The sequence below is a fragment of the Alosa pseudoharengus genome, unplaced genomic scaffold (genome assembly GCF_046254945.1).
Source record: "Alosa pseudoharengus isolate Yale_2024_CS ecotype anadromous, Long Island Sound unplaced genomic scaffold, YU_APseudo_1.1 YU_APseudo_1.1_scf_15, whole genome shotgun sequence".
NCBI lineage: Eukaryota > Metazoa > Chordata > Actinopteri > Clupeiformes > Clupeidae > Alosa > Alosa pseudoharengus.
Genome location: NW_027468620.1, coordinates 20,564,050 through 20,585,351, shown reverse-complemented (window position 1 = coordinate 20,585,351; position 21,302 = coordinate 20,564,050). Strand labels below are relative to the sequence as shown.

The 21,302-nt window shown below is 48.9% G+C and overlaps 1 protein-coding gene across 2 annotated transcripts in view; it reads right to left on the bottom strand.

Moving 5' to 3' along the window:
- Positions 1-580: 580 nt before the first annotated feature.
- The window catches only part of micu1 (mitochondrial calcium uptake 1), a 53,770-nt gene continuing 33,048 nt past the window's right edge, over positions 581-21,302 (bottom strand). Inside the window, exons 1-8 of one of the 2 annotated variants that reach the window (XM_076285835.1) lie at positions 14,915-15,317; positions 14,054-14,168; positions 12,130-12,212; positions 10,613-10,813; positions 7,037-7,174; positions 4,927-5,035; positions 2,219-2,308; positions 581-1,776 (exon numbers count right to left, since the gene is read on the bottom strand). In XM_076285835.1, coding sequence (XP_076141950.1) covers positions 1,613-1,776; positions 2,219-2,308; positions 4,927-5,035; positions 7,037-7,174; positions 10,613-10,813; positions 12,130-12,212; positions 14,054-14,168; positions 14,915-14,935 — 921 coding nt within the window. In that variant the 5' untranslated portion in view covers positions 14,936-15,317 and the 3' untranslated portion in view covers positions 581-1,612. Of the gene's footprint in view, positions 1,777-2,218; positions 2,309-4,926; positions 5,036-7,036; positions 7,175-10,612; positions 10,814-12,129; positions 12,213-14,053; positions 14,169-14,914; positions 15,318-21,302 lie in introns of those variants that run through there. The other variant, XM_076285834.1, reaches the window with a different exon arrangement.

Here is a 21,302-nt window from a genome sequence, read left to right as displayed (position 1 = left end):
ATATTATTACTAATAGTGGTATGTTGTTTTAATTTAGGCTATATGACACTACTTGAAACTGTTAAGTTTAATGTCAATGTCATGTTTATTTAGGTCATTGTAAATCGCTTACTGTACAAAAGGGTCTGCTTCACTGCTTCCTCTCGTTAGCAAAGATCTTTCCTTGTTGGTGTAAATACTGTTACCGTGGTTACATACGTAATGACTGATGATGGAGAAAACAGGCACTCGTGTTAATACCTTTTATTCCCCCTTGTGTTGGCAAATGTGAGCTTGTGGATAAGACGGAGCCCCATCCTTGAGAGGGAAAGAGGATGAGGGCAGCCCCTCCTGTCCATTTCAATTAGGGGAATGTGCTGACTCTCACTACCCACACATTAACTCCCTCCCTCTCTCAACACACACACACACACACACAGTTTTTCTGCCTCTGGCAACACTTTATTTAAACACACACTCTTTTTCGCAGCACCTTGTCCACGTTAACACAATGTACCTGTGAAACTGCAGAGGCGTGTGTTTGAGTGTGTCTGTGTGTAACAGGGCTGGTAAAAAATGCAACAGTTAGATTACAAGAAGATTTGTGAAAAAAAGAAACATTTTTAATTGAGGCATTCTTTTTACATCAGTCTCTACAAAGTCACTCAGGCATAACAAACATTCACAGGACTATATCATCAAAGGGGATGCGCTGTGTACAGTGGGAGCAGATGAGAGATTCAAGCACACAAGACACTTGAGACAACGGCAACACACCAGTGTACCTTCACCCAGCATCTTCTCAGGCTGTAGCTCTGTACAACATACACACGCACACACACACACACACACACACACACACAGTGTTTTGGCTAACAGACAGAACATCTGTATGGGAAATATATTTATATATATATTTTATATAGCGTTGAATGGACAGAACAAGACTTAATGGTCTCATTTATATAGAGGAAATATAGTGGGCTAATATCCAGGAATCTAGACGTCTCTTAACCCATATGAATAAAGGGACCCTCTGAACGTGAATAAAAACTAATGAGAATCAAACGGAGTGTTGAAACACAATAATTGCTTCTTATGTAATGCTATATTTAAAGGCCTGGTTTGACCGGGGAAAGTTGATTCACCAAAGCGGAGATAAATACAAGCATTACAACGCTGCAAAGTCTCATCACTCAACGATACACAACTCTTTATGGGTTGTCCCATCAGCACCAGTGCCCTCCCCTCCCCTCCCTCAAACACTGCGCCGCACTGGTGCTCTTGGCAGACGCAGACGCTGGCGCTGGAGGAGGTGGAGTTGGGCAGCGCGCCCTGCTGTGGTACGCACGCGTGCATGATTGATCAGCCTTATCAGGAGTGGCATCTTAATGAGTTCCTTAGCAGAATGATTTATTTAAATCCGGGAGGAGAGAGAGAGAGAGAGAAGGAGAGAGAGGGAGAGAGCGAGAAGGACAGTTTGTGATGCCAAAACGCCTCTGGCACTCATTCACATTTCTCCTCCTCGCCGTTCTTCTCCTCACAGCCCCACATCTCTTCTCCTCTTTCGTCCTCTTACCGCCCCCTCCCCCCCCCCCCTCCCTCTCCCTCTGTCTCTGTCGCTCCCTTGGCACTAATGGGCTTTGGGAGTTGCGAAGTCCCAGGCCGTGTCTTGGGCGCACTTCCACATGGCGCGCACCAGCCGTGTGAAGCCCATGTCCTTGGGCTTCTCCAGGCCCCGCATCAGACGCTGCTTCATGATGGCGATGAACTCCTTATTGCTCAGCTCCCCATTGCCTGAGACAGTGTGTGTGTGTGTGTGTGTGTGTGTGTGTGTGTGTGTGTGTAAGGGAGAGAGAGAGAGAGCAGGAGAGATAATGAGACATTATTATTTATTATTTCTTTTTTTCCCCTTTTTTATGTCAATATCTTTTTTAATGTGGTGGTGATTACTAATCTTGTTATTAGTGATCTATGTCTGTACACAGATCAAAGATCATATGAACTCTTTTCATGGTAATAAAGCCTCTGAAACTGCAAACCGAGACAGTGCATGTGAGACATACAGAGAGAGAGAGAGTACAGGAGGGGAGGACAGTGTTATTAAGATGGAGAGAGCCAGTAATGGCCTGCTAGGAGCACAATGGACATATTCAACTCCCGTTGACTAACACTTTACTCTAGCCTGAGGTGATCAGCTTGTAAGTGGAAATGCATACACACACATACACACACTTACCGTCGCAGTCAAACAGTGCAAACACCACATCACACACGTGGTCGGACAGCTCCACTTTGGCCACAGTGCGAGCCACCTGCTTCATGGTAGCTAGGGGAAAAAAGAACAGAGAGTCTGGATGAAGAGTCTTATTGTTTTCCGCTTACTGCCAGCTACTGCATTCTACCATGTGAATTTCATTATAATTCGTCAGAACTTATTTTCATATCATCTTTTAATATTAACTTTGGAAGTGTGTTTTTTTAATTGAGCTCTGCTGTGGCACATGCAGTCAGATCAGGGCAGGCCTTTTGATCATCAGCATAGACTGAGGGAGGAGACGAGGGCAGAGGGAACCTGAGAGAGATCATTAAGGGAAGCTGAGAGGGGGATGCCTGTCCTCTCCACAGCAGAACAAGGGAGAGAGGGAGGGAGGGAGAGAGAGAGACTGCAGTAGGGGAGGGATGGCGGGGGGGAGGCCCGGTGGTCGTGAACTGGATTAGGAGGATATCGTTTTTGTGTCTTACTGAGCTGGATCAATAACAGACCCACTCCCTGGTGTGGAAGTGCTATCGCAGAGATATGAGCAGGGAGGACAGAGAGAGAGAGAAAGAGAGAGAAGACAGCAGGGGATTTGAGAGAGAGACAAAGAAACAGAGAGAGAGGGAGAATGAGAGGACTTGAGAGAGAGAGAGAGAGATAGAGACAAAGAAACAAAGAGGGAGAGAGAGAGAGAGAGATGGTCACTGGCGGAGACTAGTCAGAGAAAACAAGTGCAGCAGGGCACAGGAGGACCGAATTAAAAAATGGCGACGGAGCGAACTAAGGAATGAGGCAAGCGCATCCTGCCTCAGACTGGGCACATCCATCTCAGGCGCCCTGACAAGGAGGGCGGCCTTCATACCAGCCACTGCCTCCAGGTCACAACAGAAACACACAGAGACGGCGGAGAGAAAGAAACACGGCATAGATAAATAAATAGATGACAAGGTGATAAAAAGCCTCTTTAGTGGCCATAAGGAGCATTGATTCAATCATCTTATGGATAGGAAGAGGGGAGAGGGAGGGCATGAGAGATGAGAGAGAGATCACAGAGGGGACGAGAGAGGAGAGGAGAGGAGAGAAAGAGAAAAGGGGGTTATTCTGCACCGAGACAAATCGATTCCCATATAATCAGTTCTGTGTGGCAATGCACTGAGCGATATAATTCAACTGTCTAAGGACAGAGCTGGAGCAAAAGTAAACAGAGAGAGAGAGCGAGAGAGAGAAAGAGAGAAAGAGAAAGAGAGAGAGAGAGAGAGAGAAAGGGGTAATGAGGATGGAGAGAGAGTGGCGCTGAGAGTGAAGAAAGAAAGGGTAGAAGAGTGGGTGAAAGCACCAAACAGTGAAAGATTGACACAGTGACAGTGGAGAGATGAAGAGTGATGGAGAGAGCGTGAGAGAGTGAGAAAGGGAGAGAGGGAGAGAAATAGAGAGAGAGAGGAAAAAGTGATAGAACAACTGATTTGGAGAGGGAAGTCAGGTTGATCCTGGGAGTACAGTCCCAAAGCTCCAGGGAGTGGGGCCCACGGTGGAGTGTAATGAGTCTGAAAGACAAGGCTCCCTGCTGGGGCTACAGGGTGCGACGGCCCCCCTCCTCACCATCACATCCAGCCACCACCATACAAAACCTGGTTGACAGTCACACACAAAAACACACACACCTCTGGCCAACCACACTGAAGTGGAAAACATAGTCCAGCTCTGTGCAGACAAGCCATGAGCACAGGAACAGGAGAGAAGCACTGCTGTCGACAGGAATGCAAATTCAAAGCAACGCTAGCCCAATGATGCAGCACTGCAGCTGAACAGTGCACGCACGCACGCATGCACGCACGCATATGTAGAGTATCTTCAACTAGTCTTGACCACCTCTGTGTTGTCTCCCAGGTGTCCTTCAGATTGGGTTGCACTGTGCCAGTCTTTGCTTCACCCTCAAAAGCACGTTTCCATAGCGCCCAGCCGGACAACAAGCCCACGTGCACACAAACTCCTGCCCTCCGGCTGGCAGCAGGAGCTCAAGAGCGCTCTTTGATCGGCCAGTCAATGTAAGCAACGAGCAGAGTGGCTTGCCTGCGGTGGGTGGGCGGATGGGCAGGGCAGTGATGGGCAGGCAGTGCACCAAAGCCGCTGTGATCCAGCCAGCCCTGACCGTCGCTGCCTCTGCCTCCGCCACCTCGGCTGGTAGGCAAACTGGCAGGGTGTTGATTTCGCCGAGATGGAAATGTTTCAAGGCACTCGAGCGAAAATGAGGGGGGGGGGGGAGTGATTGGCAGCTAGGGGGCAGAGGAGTGGGAGCAGCGCAGACAGCAGCGTCCATCTGTCTCTCACACTCAGATCGAAGGAGGGAAACACGGAGGGAGAGAGAGAGAGAGAGAGAGAGAGAGAGAGAGAGAGAGAGAGATAGAGAGAGAAAAAGCGGGGAAAGAATGAAAATGGGAGATAAAGAGAAGGAATTACTTGGAGCTGGGATGAGAGGCAGTGAGGTGGATGGGGGGCAGCTGCCTGTGTGTTAGGACAGACTCGCACGAGGAAGAGGAGAAAGGGAGGGAGAACGAGAGAACATGGAGGAGGAGAATGGACAGATGAAGAGAAACACGCTGAGAGATGTGTGGGGGGACGGACAGGCCGGATGGACAAAGGGCAGCAGGAACATGTCGGGTGATGGGGTGGGTGGGCGGTGGGGGTACCTTTGTCTATGGAGGCTCCAGCCATGTGGTAGAAACTCAGGGCCGTGTCCACGTCATTCACATTCTTCAGGAAGGTGAAGAAGTTCTCCACCTCCTCAAACGTGATACCCTGCAGAGGAACGCAGACAGACCGAAAGAAAGGGAGGAATGCATAAAAAGGGAGTGGGAGGGAGGGAGAGAGCAAGAGAGGTAGAAGGAGAGGGAGATGGGGGTGGAAAAGAATCATTTCATTACATTTCACTGAACAAATTGACTTGATTGCTATTTGATGGGTCATCATCTCTGCTAAGAGCCTGATTAAGATATATACATATGCACACATGCACACATGCACACCCACACCCACACACGCACACCCACACACACACAGACAAAGCATCTGTGCAGAAGAGAGGTTTAAAGTGATGCAACACTAGGCCCAGCTGTCTGCACCAACAAATACAATGCACACTCGACTAAGCACGCGTCCACCTGAGCAGAGAGAGAGAAAGGAAGAGACGAATGAGCGAACGGGGGGAAGGGGGGCTGAATTAGAGGAAGACTTGTCAGGGGAACTTAAGGCTCATTGAGTTGCAGGGCCTGACAAGGCCCATTCAGACCTGGGGCTGTGTGTGTGTGTGTCTGTGTGTGTGTGTGTGTGTGTGTGTGTGTGTGTGTGTGTGTGTGTCTGTTTGTGTGAGTATCTACATGGGGAACTGCCCGTATGCATAGGCATGTGGCATAGATATGTTGATATTAGCAATGTTCAGCATCATTTGTGCAGGTCTACCTTAGACTGAGAGAACAAAGACTGTGAATGTGTATGATTTTTTTATATGTGTGTCTGTGTGTCTGTGTCTGTGAAGATTTTCTGGCAGTCCCTGCAGAGGGAGAAGTGGAGATGCATGAGGATATGATGGCTAATTAAGCGCAGGACCCATTAACCATTTAGTTGGGGGGGGGGGGGGGTTGCAAGGGAGTGACTCCGACAGCATGTATTAGCAGCCGCCAGCGGGGACCAAACCCGCCACACAGGTCGTCCCACGTCTGTTCAATTCTCTCTTCATCTCCTCCTCTGTTGCCCTCCGGAAACTTCTTTACCCTCTCTGTCCTTGTGTCTTTCGGGGGGTGAGACTGAACTAATGGAAATGAAATGGGGGTGTTACAAAGACAGCCATTGAGCCTTCCAGCTGGGCTACATCGGGTGCACAATTGAAGCGTTCCGTTTGCAAACCCAAAAAATAGTTTTAGAAGATTTTCGAAATGTCCGCGCCACTAGTCTAGACAGTGGCAGTGTCCAACTCCCCAACTCCCCCAGTGTCCAACTGGAGTGCAACCAGAGGTGTTGTTCAGAGAGCTGCACAGCCTCTTCCCACGGATGCTGTACGAAGCCCAGCATAGCTCTGTGGAGGAGAGATGCTTATCCATCTTATGGCTTTATCTTAGCTCAAGGTCGGCTCCAGTTTATTAGTTTGAAATTGAAACAGGAGGTGGAGGGAGGAAAGACGTGGGGACAGGTCGCCGAGTGAGACGAGACGAGGACAGAGGCAGAGGAAAACGAGAGAGAGAGAGAGACAAGTGAAGAAAGTAATAAGCTCAGGGGAAAGACACTGACACACACACACACACACACACACACACACACACACACACACAATCAGGGAAAAGACACTTTGCAAAGGAGCCACTGACACAAAGTCTCAGGGGATAGACACTTTGTTTTGGAGACACTGAGACACACAGACACAGACACCCAGAGATGGAGCGATGGGCAGGTAGACTGTAAGGGCTCTGTCTACTCTGCACAGGTGATGTATTACCCAGCACACTCAGTCCAGCTGGTCTCACCGCATGGACACAGAGGTCAACACACAGCGCCAATCTCACATTCTGACTCTGCTTTTTACAAAAACACACATATACACACACACACACACATTCTCTCTCCCTTTCTGTTTGGGGACTTGTACAAAGGTCTCATTTATGGGTATTTGGCTGTATGCATCTATATGAGAGTGATTGTGTATGGTATGGATATGTGTGCACTTAAATGTTTGTGTACGTATATATATCTGTTTTTCTGTTATGCATATGAGTGTGAAATTGTGTGTGTGTGTGTGTGCAAAATTACCTGTGCGTCTTTAAACATCTTCTTGAGCCCCTTCTGTGTCTGTTTGAGCTTGCGGGACTGGACGCCGCTGTAGGCCAGCAGCATGCCTCCGAACTGCTTCTCCGAGATCCTGCCGTCCACTGGGTCGTTCCTCTCAAACTGGACAGAGCACAGGAGGAGAGAGGAGGAGGGGGGCAGGGTGTGAGAGTGATGAAGGCCACTTTCCATGCGTAACACTTCTATACATAGATCACCTGCTTATCATGACTTCCTGTTCTACCACTCTGTAGCGTTTACATGGGTAACTATAGAAACACTGCAGGACTGCTCATGGCAATAAAGCAAGTGTGCACTGACGATGACACGGAAGTTAGACAGAGCCAAACCGTACACCCTCAAGATTGGTCAGTGAGTGAGTGAGTGAGTGTGAGTGAGTGTGTGTGTGTGTGTGTGTGTATGTGTGCATGAGTAAGTGATTGAGTGATTATGTGTGTGTGTGTGTGCGTGTGTAAGTAATTGAGTGATTGTTTCTGTGTGTGTGTGTTTGCACGTGTGTGTGTGTGGTGCTGTGCAATAGTGTGTCCCTTTTAGAGATGAATGGCCAGCTCAGCTAGTTTGGGGACATGGTTTCATTACACAGCACTTGCGTGCGCTTGGCAGGGTCTGAACGCCGTCATGTCGGGTCAATAAGCCAGCTGTGAACCTAAAAGTGTCTGGCAGCTATGCATGGTTCATGGTTCTCAGCACACACACACACACACACACACACACACACACACACACACAAAATACACTCGCAGACACACACACTTTCAGACATACACAAACGCACGCTCATGACTAGGCATGAGGGCAGTGGTGTCTTGAATGGCAAACAGGAGGAATCCTCTTTCTTCTTAGCCATGCTACAGACCAAACTCGGCTACAGCATCTGCGCCAGCACCGACTGGATTTGCATCGCTCAGTGCTGCTGTCGCCCCGATGCCTCAGAGGTGCCTGACACCACAGGGGGCCTCTAGATCAAACACAGGGATTAAAACGGGATGATCTGCATAGCAGTAAATTTGCAGTTGGCTTTGACTGACTTATTCGCACCGATAGCCTTGTTTATACGACTTCCAGCACAACTTAAGGCGGGGATCACATTAGCCAACGACAAGCGGCAGCGGCAAACGTAACGCAACGCTCAGACCATAATAAGTTTTTATCTCGTTCCTAAGCAACACAAACGGTTTGTCAATTGAATACGCTCGCGTTGCGCTTTGAAAGTTGAACCAAGTTCAACGCTTAGCTTGTTCAACGCTAGCGTTATGCCAGCGTTGCCACCGTTCCGCTGCCGAACCATAGAGAACAATAGGAAACCTGCCGCTTGTCGCTGGCTAATGTGATCCCCGCCTAATGCATTCAGCCATAGGGTGGCATGATCTGATGGCACAACATGAGAAGGTGAATAGCGGAAAGCGTTTTGAGGCAGAGCCCCGTGCTCTGGCCTCTCCTCTCTGTTAGCAGGGGGCAGTAGCGTCCGGTCAGTCCTCGCGCACCGCCAGGCTTTGGCACCACTGAGTGATGGGACGGCAGATCACGCCTGGTCATGCGTTAGATTAGAAAGTAGCGCAAAAAGCACTGACCAGTATGAGCACACTGCCCCTGGTATAGGTTTCCCAACTGCTTTTATAAGTGGCTGATAAAGGGGATCGGGGAAGTCTACGGGAGAAATATAAATGCTCTGTGTGTTTCGAAACACCACTGACCACATGATGTAATCGGAGCAGAGCAATGATCTCATTCTGACAGAGCCGACTGCTGTCGGTATATTTTCCAACTGCTTTTATCCAAAGTGACCGAAGAAATAAGAGCAGTGAATACATCACGAGCGTTATGCAGGGAACAACGGCCTCATGACAGGATGTGCACGATGATCTCACTCACTCCTGTGGCCCATTGATGGTGTAGCTGCTTGGGGGTGTCGAGAGAATGAAGCGGATGAAGTCATGGGTGACGCTCGCTTGGAAAACTCGTTCAGTTGCTGGGCAAAGAGCCGCATGGGTTCAGGGGGACTGAATGGAATCGTTTGCGGGGGGGGGGGGGGGTGTGCGCGAGAGAGAGAGAGAGGACAGCACTGCAGTACCTTTCTGATGAAACTCAGAGCATATGGGAAACCTGCCAAAGTGTGTGTGTGACTGAATCCTGTAGTGTGAGTGGGTGTGTGTTCGTGAGAGAGGAGAGGGAGAGGGAGAGGGAGAGAGAAATGTATGAAGATGCTAGTGCCAAGAATGACTGTAGGCGCTGAATTAGCCTTGCCAGTGCTGCTGTCTCAGCTCTTCTCCAGAGAGAGGAGGAGACACAGAGATGGAGAGAGAAAAGAGGAGACAGAGGGGGAGAGAGAGAGAGAGAGAGAGATAGAGAGAGAAAGAAAGAGAGAGAGAGAGGCAGGGGGGACAGATCACCTGAGGATATGATTATCTTTCATCAAGCGTGACAGAAACACTAGTTAAAGCTCAACAACTCAAACCTGGCCAAGTTAGAAGTCCTAAGAGTGTTTATTTCAGTCCATTTGTCTTGTTGTAAGTTTGTGCTTGAGCGTGTGTGTGTCTGTGTGTGTGTGCCGGTGTGTGTGTGTGTGTGTGTGTGCCGGTGTGTGTGTCTGTGTGTGTGCCGGTGTGTGTGTGTGTGTGTGTGCCGGTGTGTGAGTGTCTGGATGAATGTCACAGAAAAGCAGCAGAGTTTCATTCACTATAAAACTCTGGATGACACTACAAATCCAAAGTAGCACTTCCTGTTTCTCACCTTCTCTACACTTCATCACATGTATGTGCTTTCAGCTCCACATGATACATATAAATACATCTCAGCAATTTGTATATGCGCAAGTACTGTACCGCTAGAGAGATGGGAAACCCTTTTAGAGAGTGTGGTCCTATGACCATATGTGTCTCAACCATGCAATAATAAACTGCTGATTCTTATTAGCTCAAAAGAGTTTTTTTACTCTCCAAATGCAGGTTTTCTTCCTCCCTCTCCCTCTCTCCATACCTCTCTCTCTCTCCCTCCCTCTCTTCTTCCCTCTCTCTCCCTCCATACCTCTCTCTCATTCTCTCCCTCCATACCTCTCTCTCTCATTCTCTCCCTTCTTCCCTCTCTCTCTCCCTCCATACCTCTCTCTCCCTCCCTCCCTTCTTCCCTCTCTCTCCCTCCATACCTCTCTCTCTCATTCTCTCCCTTCTTCCCTCTCTCTCTCCCTCCATACCTCTCTCTCCCTCCCTTCTTCCCTCTCTCTCTCCCTCTGTACCTCTCTCTCTCCCTCCCTCCCTTCTTCCCTCTCTCTCTCCCTCCGTACCTCTCTCTCTCATTCTCTCCCTTCTTCCCTCTCTCTCCCCCTCCATACCTCTCTCTCTCATTCTCTCCCTTCTTCCCTCTCTCCCTCCCTTCTTCCCTCTCTCTCTCCCTTCATACCTCTCTCTCTCATTCTCTCCCTTCTTCCCTCTCTCTCTCATTCTCTCCCTTCTTCCCTCTCTCTCCCTCTGTACCTCTCTCTCTTTTTCTCTCCCTTCCCTCTCTCTCTCCCTCCGTACCTCTCTCTCTCATTCTCTCCCTCACCTCCAGTTTGAGCACGTCGTGCTGCAGCTTGCGCTGGAACTCCAGGAAGCTGCCGATGGTCAGCTTGCCCTTGAGGTCGGCGTCGAAGAAGTAGGTGGTGAGGGCTGAGCTGCAGCCGGCCGTCTTGAGCGTGTTGCCCGTGGTGGAGCGGTCGCGGTGGCGCATGCCCATGCTGGTCTGGGAGCGGATGATGCTCTGCACCTGAGGGTCACCAAGCGGAAACACAGACCAGGTGGGTGAGAGACGGGCACAAGATGGGCACACGATGGGCACCAGGTGTGTAGGGCTATGCAGTGATCTGCATTAACATCTACCAAGACAACACATGAGCTAACTCAGGAGCTAAGATTCAATATTGTACACCAAGATACTGTAAGAAAGGTGATATATAAATTGCAATTTTGTTATGTAAATTTATGAAAATAAATAATAATATAACATAATATGAAGCACACCACCAACTGTTACATGGAAGCACGAGACATGATGCTTGGGGTAGTGTTTTTGACAATCAATACACCATCACAAAACAAAGCAAAACACAAAACAGCGATATTCAAGGGTATGAATTCTAGAGGCCGGGGGGGGGGGGTTTGAACCAAGTGCAGACAAAGGCACCGGATTTCAGTCAAATGTTCTCTGGCGGGAAAGTGGTGAAGAACATCAAGACATCTGGGTGCAGCCTGAAAGCCAGTGTTCATGAATGGCACCTAGATAATGGAGGTGCTCAGAGCTCACTGATTCAATCTCTAGCCGACTGGAAACCATTTAAAAGATGTATTTCATACACACTCAGATTCACATCGGCCGTCTCCTCGTAACGACTTGATGACCCTGTTCGTGGTGGTAGTAATGAAGACAGCTGGGTCTACCCAGGGTGGAGTCACGATGTTTGGCACCCAGACAAGACTTGCGTTGTTCTACCCCGATCACTTCTGCACACTTTGACATTTGTCTTTGTCACAGCGTGACAGTACAAAGACACTGGACTCACAGCGTGACAGTACAAAGACACTGGACTCACAGCGTGACAGTACAAAGACACTGGACTCACAGCGTGACAGTACAAAGACACTGGACTCACAGCGTGACAGTACAAAGACACTGGACTCACAGCGTGACAGTACAAAGACACTGGACTCACAGCGTGACAGTACAAAGACACTGGCAAGTACAATACATTACAGTACAAGCGAATGGGATGATCCATTTTCTTCATAGAGAGAGAGAAAGAAAGAAAGAGAGAGAAGGAGAACCACGGATGACAGAAAAGAAGGACAGAGAGGGGGAATGGAGTGAGTGAGACATGGAGAGGGTTGAGGATTTAGAGGCCACTGGAGATCCGGGTGGGTATGACTCACAGCTCCAGCTCTCTGGCACCTGCCTCCCTCTCTGGCCCATTCATACAGTTCCACAGCATGACAGGGCTGCAGCGCAGTGTAGTAGTGTAGTCTAGGGTAGTGTAGTGTGTGTGTGTGTGTGTGTGTGTGTGTGTGTGTGTGTGTGTTGGCCCCCACCTGCTCAAACTCCTCCAGATCCACCTCCCCGTCTCCGTTCAGGTCGAACATTTTGAAGGCGATCTCAAAGTTCCTCTGGGGCGCTGGAGATGAACACACAAACACAAGACACAGCGCTGGATCAAAGGCATCATAAACACGACTAACAGCCCAGCACACGCATGAAAATGCACTGAAGCTGGAGTGAAGTCCCTGCAGATGGCCTAATGATCCATGTGTTAACAGTAGCATGGTTCTGGCCGTCCGTTTGTCTGTCTGTTTGTCTGCCTGTCTACCTGTCTGTCTGTCTGTCTGCCTGCCTGCCTGTCTGTCTGTCCTCTCCGTGTGTCCTCTCCGTATGTGGCACATCTGTCACTTCAGTGTCAAACATGTTTGTCTGTCAGACTGACAGGAGGCACCACCGAGATGCTAGCTCTCACTGACACGGCAGCCCACCTGTCAGTCATGCCCAGCAGCCCCGCCTCCGTCAGGGGGGACCAGGAAGTTTAACGGTTTAAAGCCTCCAGAGAGGGAACATTAGGGCACACCGCTCTAAATTACAGGAAGTTGGCTGCCTTTCTCGTTGCAGTCTTTCTGGCCCTCTGTCTCTCTCTCTCTCTCACACACACACAACCACCCACACAACACACACACACACACACACACACACACAACCACCCACACAACACACACACACACACACACACACACACACACACACACACACACACACAACCACCCACACAACACACACACACACACTTTTTTCTCTTTTCACTCTCCTGCTCCACTTCTCTCTCCAGAGGATATAAACTCTTGACTGTGCCCAGACAGGGCATAAAATCTTTACTGCCGATGGGCATAGAGCAATCTGAGCACCTCGGCTCCACCAAGGTTTGACTTTCAGCAAACTCTTAAAAAGGAAGGTAAGAAGAGAAATCGGAGCTGAAACAAGAACGAACAGGACGAGTGGAAAAGTCTGGCTGGTACATCTGGCAGGGAGCTTGGACGCATGAAATAATCGGAATTACACAAAATAAACAAGATTAGAGTAAACAATATTAAAACAAAGTTGAACCAAATTATGTGTTAACTTTTAACTACATTGTCTACTTCAATTTTCAGTCACTGCACAAGTTAGCAAACATCTGGCGACAAACAGCAACACACATATGCACGAACACACACCTAGCCACACACAGCCACACACCGCCACACACCTAGCCACACACAGCCACACCTAGCCACACACCTAGCCACACACAGCCACACACAGCCACACACCTAGCCACACACCTAGCCACACACCTAGCCACACACCTAGCCACACACCTAGCCACACACCTAGCCACACACAGCCACACACAGCCACACACCTAGCCACACACAGCCACACACAGCCACACACCTAGCCACACACAGCCACACACCTAGCCACACACAGCCACACACATAAATACAAGCAGCTGGCACATAGTTACTCTCTTATTTTCTCTCTCAATCAGGGGTGTAGTGGTAAAATAAGAGGGGGGTAAACTAAGAATTCTGTGATCTCAGTGAGGTGGACTGCGCCATGCGGTATCGGATTTTTAAAAAAAAAGGCATTCAGAACATGTTTGATGATGGTGGAGGTTATTGTCCAATGTTTATAACAATACCAGTGGTATTAAATGGTTCCTAGAGTGTTGATGAGTGTATTGTGAATGTGGATAATACAGTGTGATTTTTGAATGTTAAAAGTTGCATTTGGTGAATAAACTCTTTTGAGAGGTGGATAAACTCTTTTGAGAGGTGGATAAACTCTATTTCGAAAATTTCAGAGGTGGATAAACTGTGTTTACTTGCGTTTAACCTCCACTACATCTCTGCTCTCAAGTTCATATTCTCGTTCTCATTCTCTCTCACACACACACAGACACACATACACACACAGACACACACTCACTGGAGAGGACGGTGGTGAGGAAGATGTAGTCAGAGAAGGAGATGAGACCGCACTCCCCAAGCTGGTAGAAGATGCTGTCCTCGTCCGCAAACTTCTCCCGCTCCTGAGCGATCTTCTGCTCTCGCCCCACAGCCACAGACAAGAGGGAGGAAAAAAAAAAAACAGACTGCCATTAGGGGTGCAGGTCAGAGCCCCAGGCTACGGCCACCAGGGGGCACTATCCTATGGCCCTCAGCAGCCAACAGGAGCGACTACACGATGAAGGGACCGGGTGGTTGTGTGAGAAGAGTCAGTAAGTCAGGACACACACGATCATGCCACTAGAACGAACCACGACCATGCACAAGGTGCACACACTTACGGCCAACTCGGCAAAGGAAGGGGAAGGGGGAGGAGGCTGTGAAGATCATACATTAGTCATAGTCAGAGTTTAGTCAATGCAATTAACCTGTGTGTTAAAAACAGACGCATGGTGACACAACCATCACGCTCAGGCTATTCACATAGAGGTGGTTAGAGACACGGTGTTGATAGTGTTGATGTTTATGCGTACATACACACACTTATACGTGACTGGTGAACGAACAGAATATTACTGAATCAACACCGGTGTGAACACAGTAGTGATACTGAGTTCAGGGTTTCCGTACACAAAAACATACACACATACACATTAAGATATAGTATCTGACTACAGTGACGGCACATGAAAGGAAATTTCAGCGTGAGGTTACATACACTTACATCCTCCACACACACACACACACACACACACACACACACACACACACACACAGAAAGGAACACAAAGACACATAGAAAAGAGGCATGCTAGAGTTCTGTCTCTGCTTGAAGTGTTACCTCTGTCTGCTTAGGTCCCATCAGTGCAAGAGGGAGGGAAAAACAAGCTAGTTAACACACACAAAACGGTTAACACACAAAACACACACATACTGCTCTAAACACACATCTACATCATCATCCTTCTTTACATCCACACCCTCTCTGTCAAACACAGTCACTAACTACACACAGACACACAGACACACAGATACACAGATACAGAGATACACAGATACACATATACATATACTTGCAGGCTCCCTGGAATGCCTAGTGTAATACAGAGGAACATGATCTCCAGGGAGTGTTCATCTGGGCTCCGACGTCAGCGGTGTAAATATAGAAAATGAGATTTCCCTGCAAACATCCATTATGCATGGCCACCGTGATCGCCGCAGTGCATTCGGAGTGCACGGGAAATTGTGCACACGCGCGCGTGTGTGTGTGTGTGGTAATATTACGGCTGTATGTAAAAATGTGTGTGTGTGTGTGCAATCTCAAGATAGAAATATGAACAACGACAGGATGGGAAGATTGCATCTGTGTTATGTAAAAAGGTGGTGGGCCAACTGTGTATTGGTGAAAAATGGAGAGATAAATGTTTATGCCTGTGTTTGTGTGCTGTATTGATAAAAGTGACAAAGGTGGATAAATAAATGTTTCTCTGTGTGTAAGGCCGTTGGGGTGTGTGTGTTCAGCCCTGTGTACTTCAGGCTGGTCTTGTCTGGTCTTTCATCCCCATCAGAGCAGCACACAACCTCAGGGACAAGATGCCCTGCTCCCGGTGTGTGTGTGTGTGTGTGTGTGTGTGTGTGTGTGTGTGTGTAGAGAGAGCATGGAAACGTGGAAACCCACAGGCAGCCTCGCATGAAGACATGGACAGCAGGAGAGTGTGACCCAGGAGCGAGCGAGCGAGCACACACACACACACACACACACACACACACACACACACACACACACACAGCTGAGGAAAGAGGGCAGTCTGTGTGTTTCCCCTTAGGCCCATGCTGAGGCCAGCTGAAGAGAGGCTGATAGAGAGAAGAGGAGAGAGAGAGAGAGAGAGAGAGAGAGAGAGAGAGAGAGAGAGAGACAGAAACAGAGTGAAGAAGAGAGACAGAGCAAAGGCAGGTTGCTGAGGTTGGAATAGACTCTTAGAGGCTGATCTGCAGCAGAGCCAGAGGAAGCACAGTACCCAACCTATGAGTCACGCAAACCCACTTCTCACACACACACACACACACACACACACACAAAAACATATAGTATGCATACATACAGAATGTATGGTGGCAGATGATGCTCTTAGAAAGCAGTGCTGCATAAACAGGACAGCATATGCTACTTAGACCTCATTGAAGAGAGGTCAATTTGGTACTCAACCAACTCCCAATTATTCTCTCTCTCTCTCTCTCTCTCTCTCTCTCTCTCTCTCTCTCTCTCTCTCCTTCAGTCTGTTTCTCGAAGAAGACCCTGGCTAATTGTAATTGGTGGCATATTCACCCTCTCTACTTATTGTGTGTGCATGAGCATATCTACTGAGTGTGTCTTTCTACTCAGTGTGTGTTTGTTCAGATAAGTATGTGTATGCATGAGTGCTACTACAAGTGTGTGTGTGTGTGTGTGTGTGTGTGTGTCACTGCAGTGGGGAGCAGGGCCACCTGAGGGTAGAACAGGGCCACTGCAATGGCGGTGCCAGCAGCCCCCCCCCCCCCCCCCGAGCCGAGAGAGAGAGAACAAGAGGGGATGAGGAGAGAGAGAAAGAGAGAGAGAGGGATGAACAAGAGGGGATGAGGAGAGAGAGAGAGAGAACAAGAAGGATGAACAAGAGGGGATGAGGAGAGAGAGAGAGAGAGAGAGAGAACAAGAGGGATGAACAAGAGGGTATGAGGAGAGAGAGAGAGTAGTGTACTGTACTCCAAGCATTCTCTATGTAAATGTATGTCTAAATGGTCTGCTTTGGCAATGCAAAAATATTTTGCACATGCTAATAAAGCTTAATTGAATTGAATTAAGAGTGAGAGAGAGAGAGAGAGAGACAGAGAGAGAGAGAGAGAGAGTGGTAGGGGTGGAAGGGATAGCGAGATAAAGGGGTAGAGAGGGAGATTGATTGAAAAACAGTGTGTGTGTCTGTGTGTGTCTGTGTGTGTGTGGGGGGGGTAGGGGGTGAAAGGATGGATATAGTGGAAGACAGGTTGAAAAAGAGTGAGAGAGACAGAGCAAGAGAGAAAAGAGAGAGAGAGAAAGGCTAACTCTGACACAGCGGAAGAGGAAGGAGGATGGTGTTAAACGGTTGACAGAAAGCCTGAAACTTTATGCGCTCAGAAATTGTTGATCTTCAGAAGTTAAAAGCCAGAGGGGATCAGCTGGGCCCGTGAGTACTATACAAACTGTGTGTGTGTGTGTGTGTGTGTGTGTGTGTGTGAGTGCGCGAGGCATTACAGAGGCCGTAAATGATCAATAGATTTATGCCTGCTGTGTGCTCTCTGTGATATTGACCTCTGTGAACACTAAATCAAACCATAGTGAATAACAAGTGAGACAACATGTGTGTTTGTGCGTGATGGACTTTGTGCAATACTGCAACAGTGCTTAGGTCAGTTTACTGGTTGCAATTTAGGTAGTGCTAATTTAGCTTGTGTGTTTGTGTGTGTGTGTCTCTCTCTCTCTCTCTTTGTGTGTGTGTGTGTGTGTGTGTGTGTCCTGCCCAAGGATCTCTTTATACAGGTCTGTGGAGAGGTGATTTAGAGGCCTCATTAATGACCATCAGTGGCCTGATACAGCCCTGCTGCTGCTTCCAACCAGATAATACAGAGAGAGAGAGAGAGAGAGAGAGAGAGAGATGGAGGGAGAGAGAGAGGGTGAGGGGAGAAAGGAAAAGAAAGAATGAGAGTTTGAGAGAGATCAAGAAATAAACAATGGGCAGGAGGCCATCCACCTCTCACCTCTTCACCATCATCCACTAAACCCCCCCCCCCCACACACACACACACACTCCCACCCCTACATCGACACATTAGACATATGTTTACAGGTCATTGTGAACTGTTATGGTGGACAGCCTGGGGATGGGATTCCCTGAAACATACAACCCTGGAGAAGGAGTGGTACAATAACATGGTCATATATTAATGGGGTGGGGGTGGGGGTGCTCTGCTGGACAGCTGTAGCTCACATCTAAACTAACCCTCATCTCCACACATACACACACACACACACACACACACACTAGTCAGGCTCCCATTCTTGGCTCAACTACATGTGATGTCATGAGACCACACTCTATCAAGACGAAAAGTAAGTGTGTGTGTGTGTGTGTGTGTGTGTGTGTGCCAGACCGTAGTTTGGCAGGTATAGGAAGCAGGGCCAGTGGGCTGGTAGGCTGGTCCTCTCAGACGGATGTGAACAGGAGGGGTGTTCCTCTGAAGCAGAGAGCTACGCATAAATAAGAGTGCTGCACCTCAGTAATGTGCAGGAGGAGAGTCCCTTTGAAATGAACTTCACATTCATCACCCCCCCACCCCTCACACACACACACACACACACACACACACATTAGAGTGGGTTTAATGGACAATGGGGGCAATGACGACTGGGTTACTGAGGTAGTGTGATTGATTGTGTGTGTGCATGTACATGTGCGTGTGTTCACGTCATGTCTTGCATGTTAATTCCCGAGCAGGTGTGCAGCTGATGGCTCTTAAGACATTATGTGCTCTGCCATCAGTGGGTCTTTATGGCAAATCAACATATGCAGCAGTCATCAAGAGACCGTTATGGCCTCTGAGGAGCGCCGGAGGCATGGGAACACTCAGACAGGTGACTGGCAGCCCACCTGCTCACTCTCACACACACACACACACACACACACACACACACACACACACACACACACACACACACACACACACACACACACACACACACACACACACACACACACACACACACACACACACACACACACACACACACACACAACACACACACACACACACACACACACACACACACACACACACACACACACACACACACACACACACACACACAGAGCCTGAACACTGTGGACTCAGGTTGGTGCAGGGTTAGACAGAGAACATGTGACATGGCAATAAACACACAGGTGCCCCTGGACATTTCCCCCCTGCTGAAATGAAGAGGTTAGTCACGTCCAATGATGAACGGTTTTTCAGAAAAGCAAATGAAAAAGAAAAAGAACTCAAAAGAGAGGTAAAGAACTCAGTCGACAAGGCAACAGGCTGGTTTCCATGGCAGCAGCCCCCTTTAGCATTCCGTGAGACACCAGTGAAAGGCTCTCCCTCTCCATCTGACAAGGCCACATGACGCTTGTGGCACCCGTGACATCACGGGACAAAAAGAAAGCCACAGGTGTCTAGCAAACAGGTAGAGGGTTTCTTTTTCGGGCAGGGGGGTGGGGGTGCGGGTGGGGAGGGGGTGTCAAGAGTTCAAGAAAAAAGTTGGCTAGCTCTACAATGTTTACTTGAACATTGCCAATCTTTTTGTTCCCCCAAAACTCTTTTTCAAGTTCAGTGCATGGCCAGGGTTCAGACCTGGGATTCAAGCATTGATTTTCCTTCAAGCACTGCGTTTGCTTTTTTTGGTGCAGTGGACCCAGTGGCCAAGCTCCTTAAAAGCGGAGGATGGAGCCCCGTGGACACAGCCTGGCAGGCTTGGGATCCAGCTCTCCGAAGTATTTGAAGGAAAGCAAACACTCACACAGGCTCCACAGTTGGGTTTGTGTGTGTATGTGTGTGTGTGTTTGAGACTCATGCAGTATTGTTAATTGATGCTGAAAGGTTGTGGGAGAGCCCCCAGTGAAAGGTGAGCCAAAGGAGGCAGCAGACCCCTAGACATCTCAGCCTCACTGGGTCAGAGGGGTGGGTGCGGAGTTGTTTACTTGTTTGTTTGTTCAATCTGTTTGCTTGGGGAGGTGGAGAGGGAGGGCCGAGCATCTGCTAGCAGCTACAGTCTACTCCACTAGCGCCGTCATGTCTCTAGGTCCTGCACACACAGGCAATCCGCACAACATGCAGGGGAGAGCTACAGACAGCAGAGCCAAAGCAGAGAGCCGAGCCATCACTGACTGGAAGAGAGAGAGAGAGAGAGAGAGAGAGAGAGAGAGAGAGAGAGAGAGAGAGTGAGACAAAAAGGGAGCGAGTGAAAGAGTGGAAAAGAGAAAGACTAAGACAAAGAGGGAGAGTGACAGCAGGAGAGAATGAGATGCGTGTGTGAGAGAGAGAGAGAGAGAGAGAGAGAGAGAGAGAGAGAGAGAGCTGATAGAGAGCAGGACAGATGAAGATGGAAGAGGGGAAAGTAGAGGCGAGAATCAGCCTGAACGCAACTCAGAGTTGTCAGTGAGGAAGCCGGGCGGCACCAGCACTGTAATTACAGCCCCGCGGTGGCATCATCACCTGTCCACTACTAAACCACCCCAAGCCCAGGAACGCGGGCGTGTGTGTGGGCGGGATCTTCCCTCTTAACGCCCACACAACCCACATAACACCCACAGGCCCCACATAGCCTAGCGCTGAATAGTTCATAAGTGCGCCTACAGCTGGACAGACCCCTGAGCCCTGCGGGGCGGCAGGAGGGGAGAGGCACGCCAGAGACTGGTGCTCTCCCCACATCAATTATTCAACAGGGATGGCCAGCAGCCGGCCTCCTGGATGCACTGATCATGGACACTGGCAGCAGAGCACAACCACTGGCGTGGGTGTCTGTGGGATCAGGCATTGTGTGTGTGTGTGTGTGTGTGTGTGTGTGTGTGTGTGTGTGTGTGTGTCGTGTGTGTGTGTGTGTGTGTCTAGTGATGATGTTAAGCATTATTAAGAAAAAATGAATGCGCGGTGTATAGGTTGTCATACACAGGTGTGTGTGTGTGTGTGTGTGTGTGTGTGTGTGTCTAGTGATGATGTTAAGCATTATTAAGAAAAAATGACTGCGCGGTGTATAGGTTGTCATACACAGGTGTGTGTGTGTGTGTGTGTACGCGCTAAGATAGCAGCAAGGGCCAAACTGCAGCTGCTTGGATCAATAAGTATGAGGACGGAGTTTCTTGGCTTTGGCTTCAGTGACCTTCTGACAGCATCTCATTTCAGGACACAGAGCTCCTTCTGAAGTTGCTATGGCACAGAGCCTCGTGTTTGGCCAAGGCTTTGTGTTGCAAGGCTCGCGGTAATGACAGTATACTCTTCTGTGTTCCAGCCAGGCAGAGCCGTGCCTAACCTGAGGCAAGTTTAAACCTGTCTGACTGTGGCATTTCTAGGCGTGTCAATAGAGTTGCCACAGCAGTATACCTTTATCCCCCTACTCCCTCTCTTTCTCTCTATCTGCAGCTCCCTCCTTGTTTAAAGGTTCCTCTCCTTCCCTCCTCGTTTAAAGG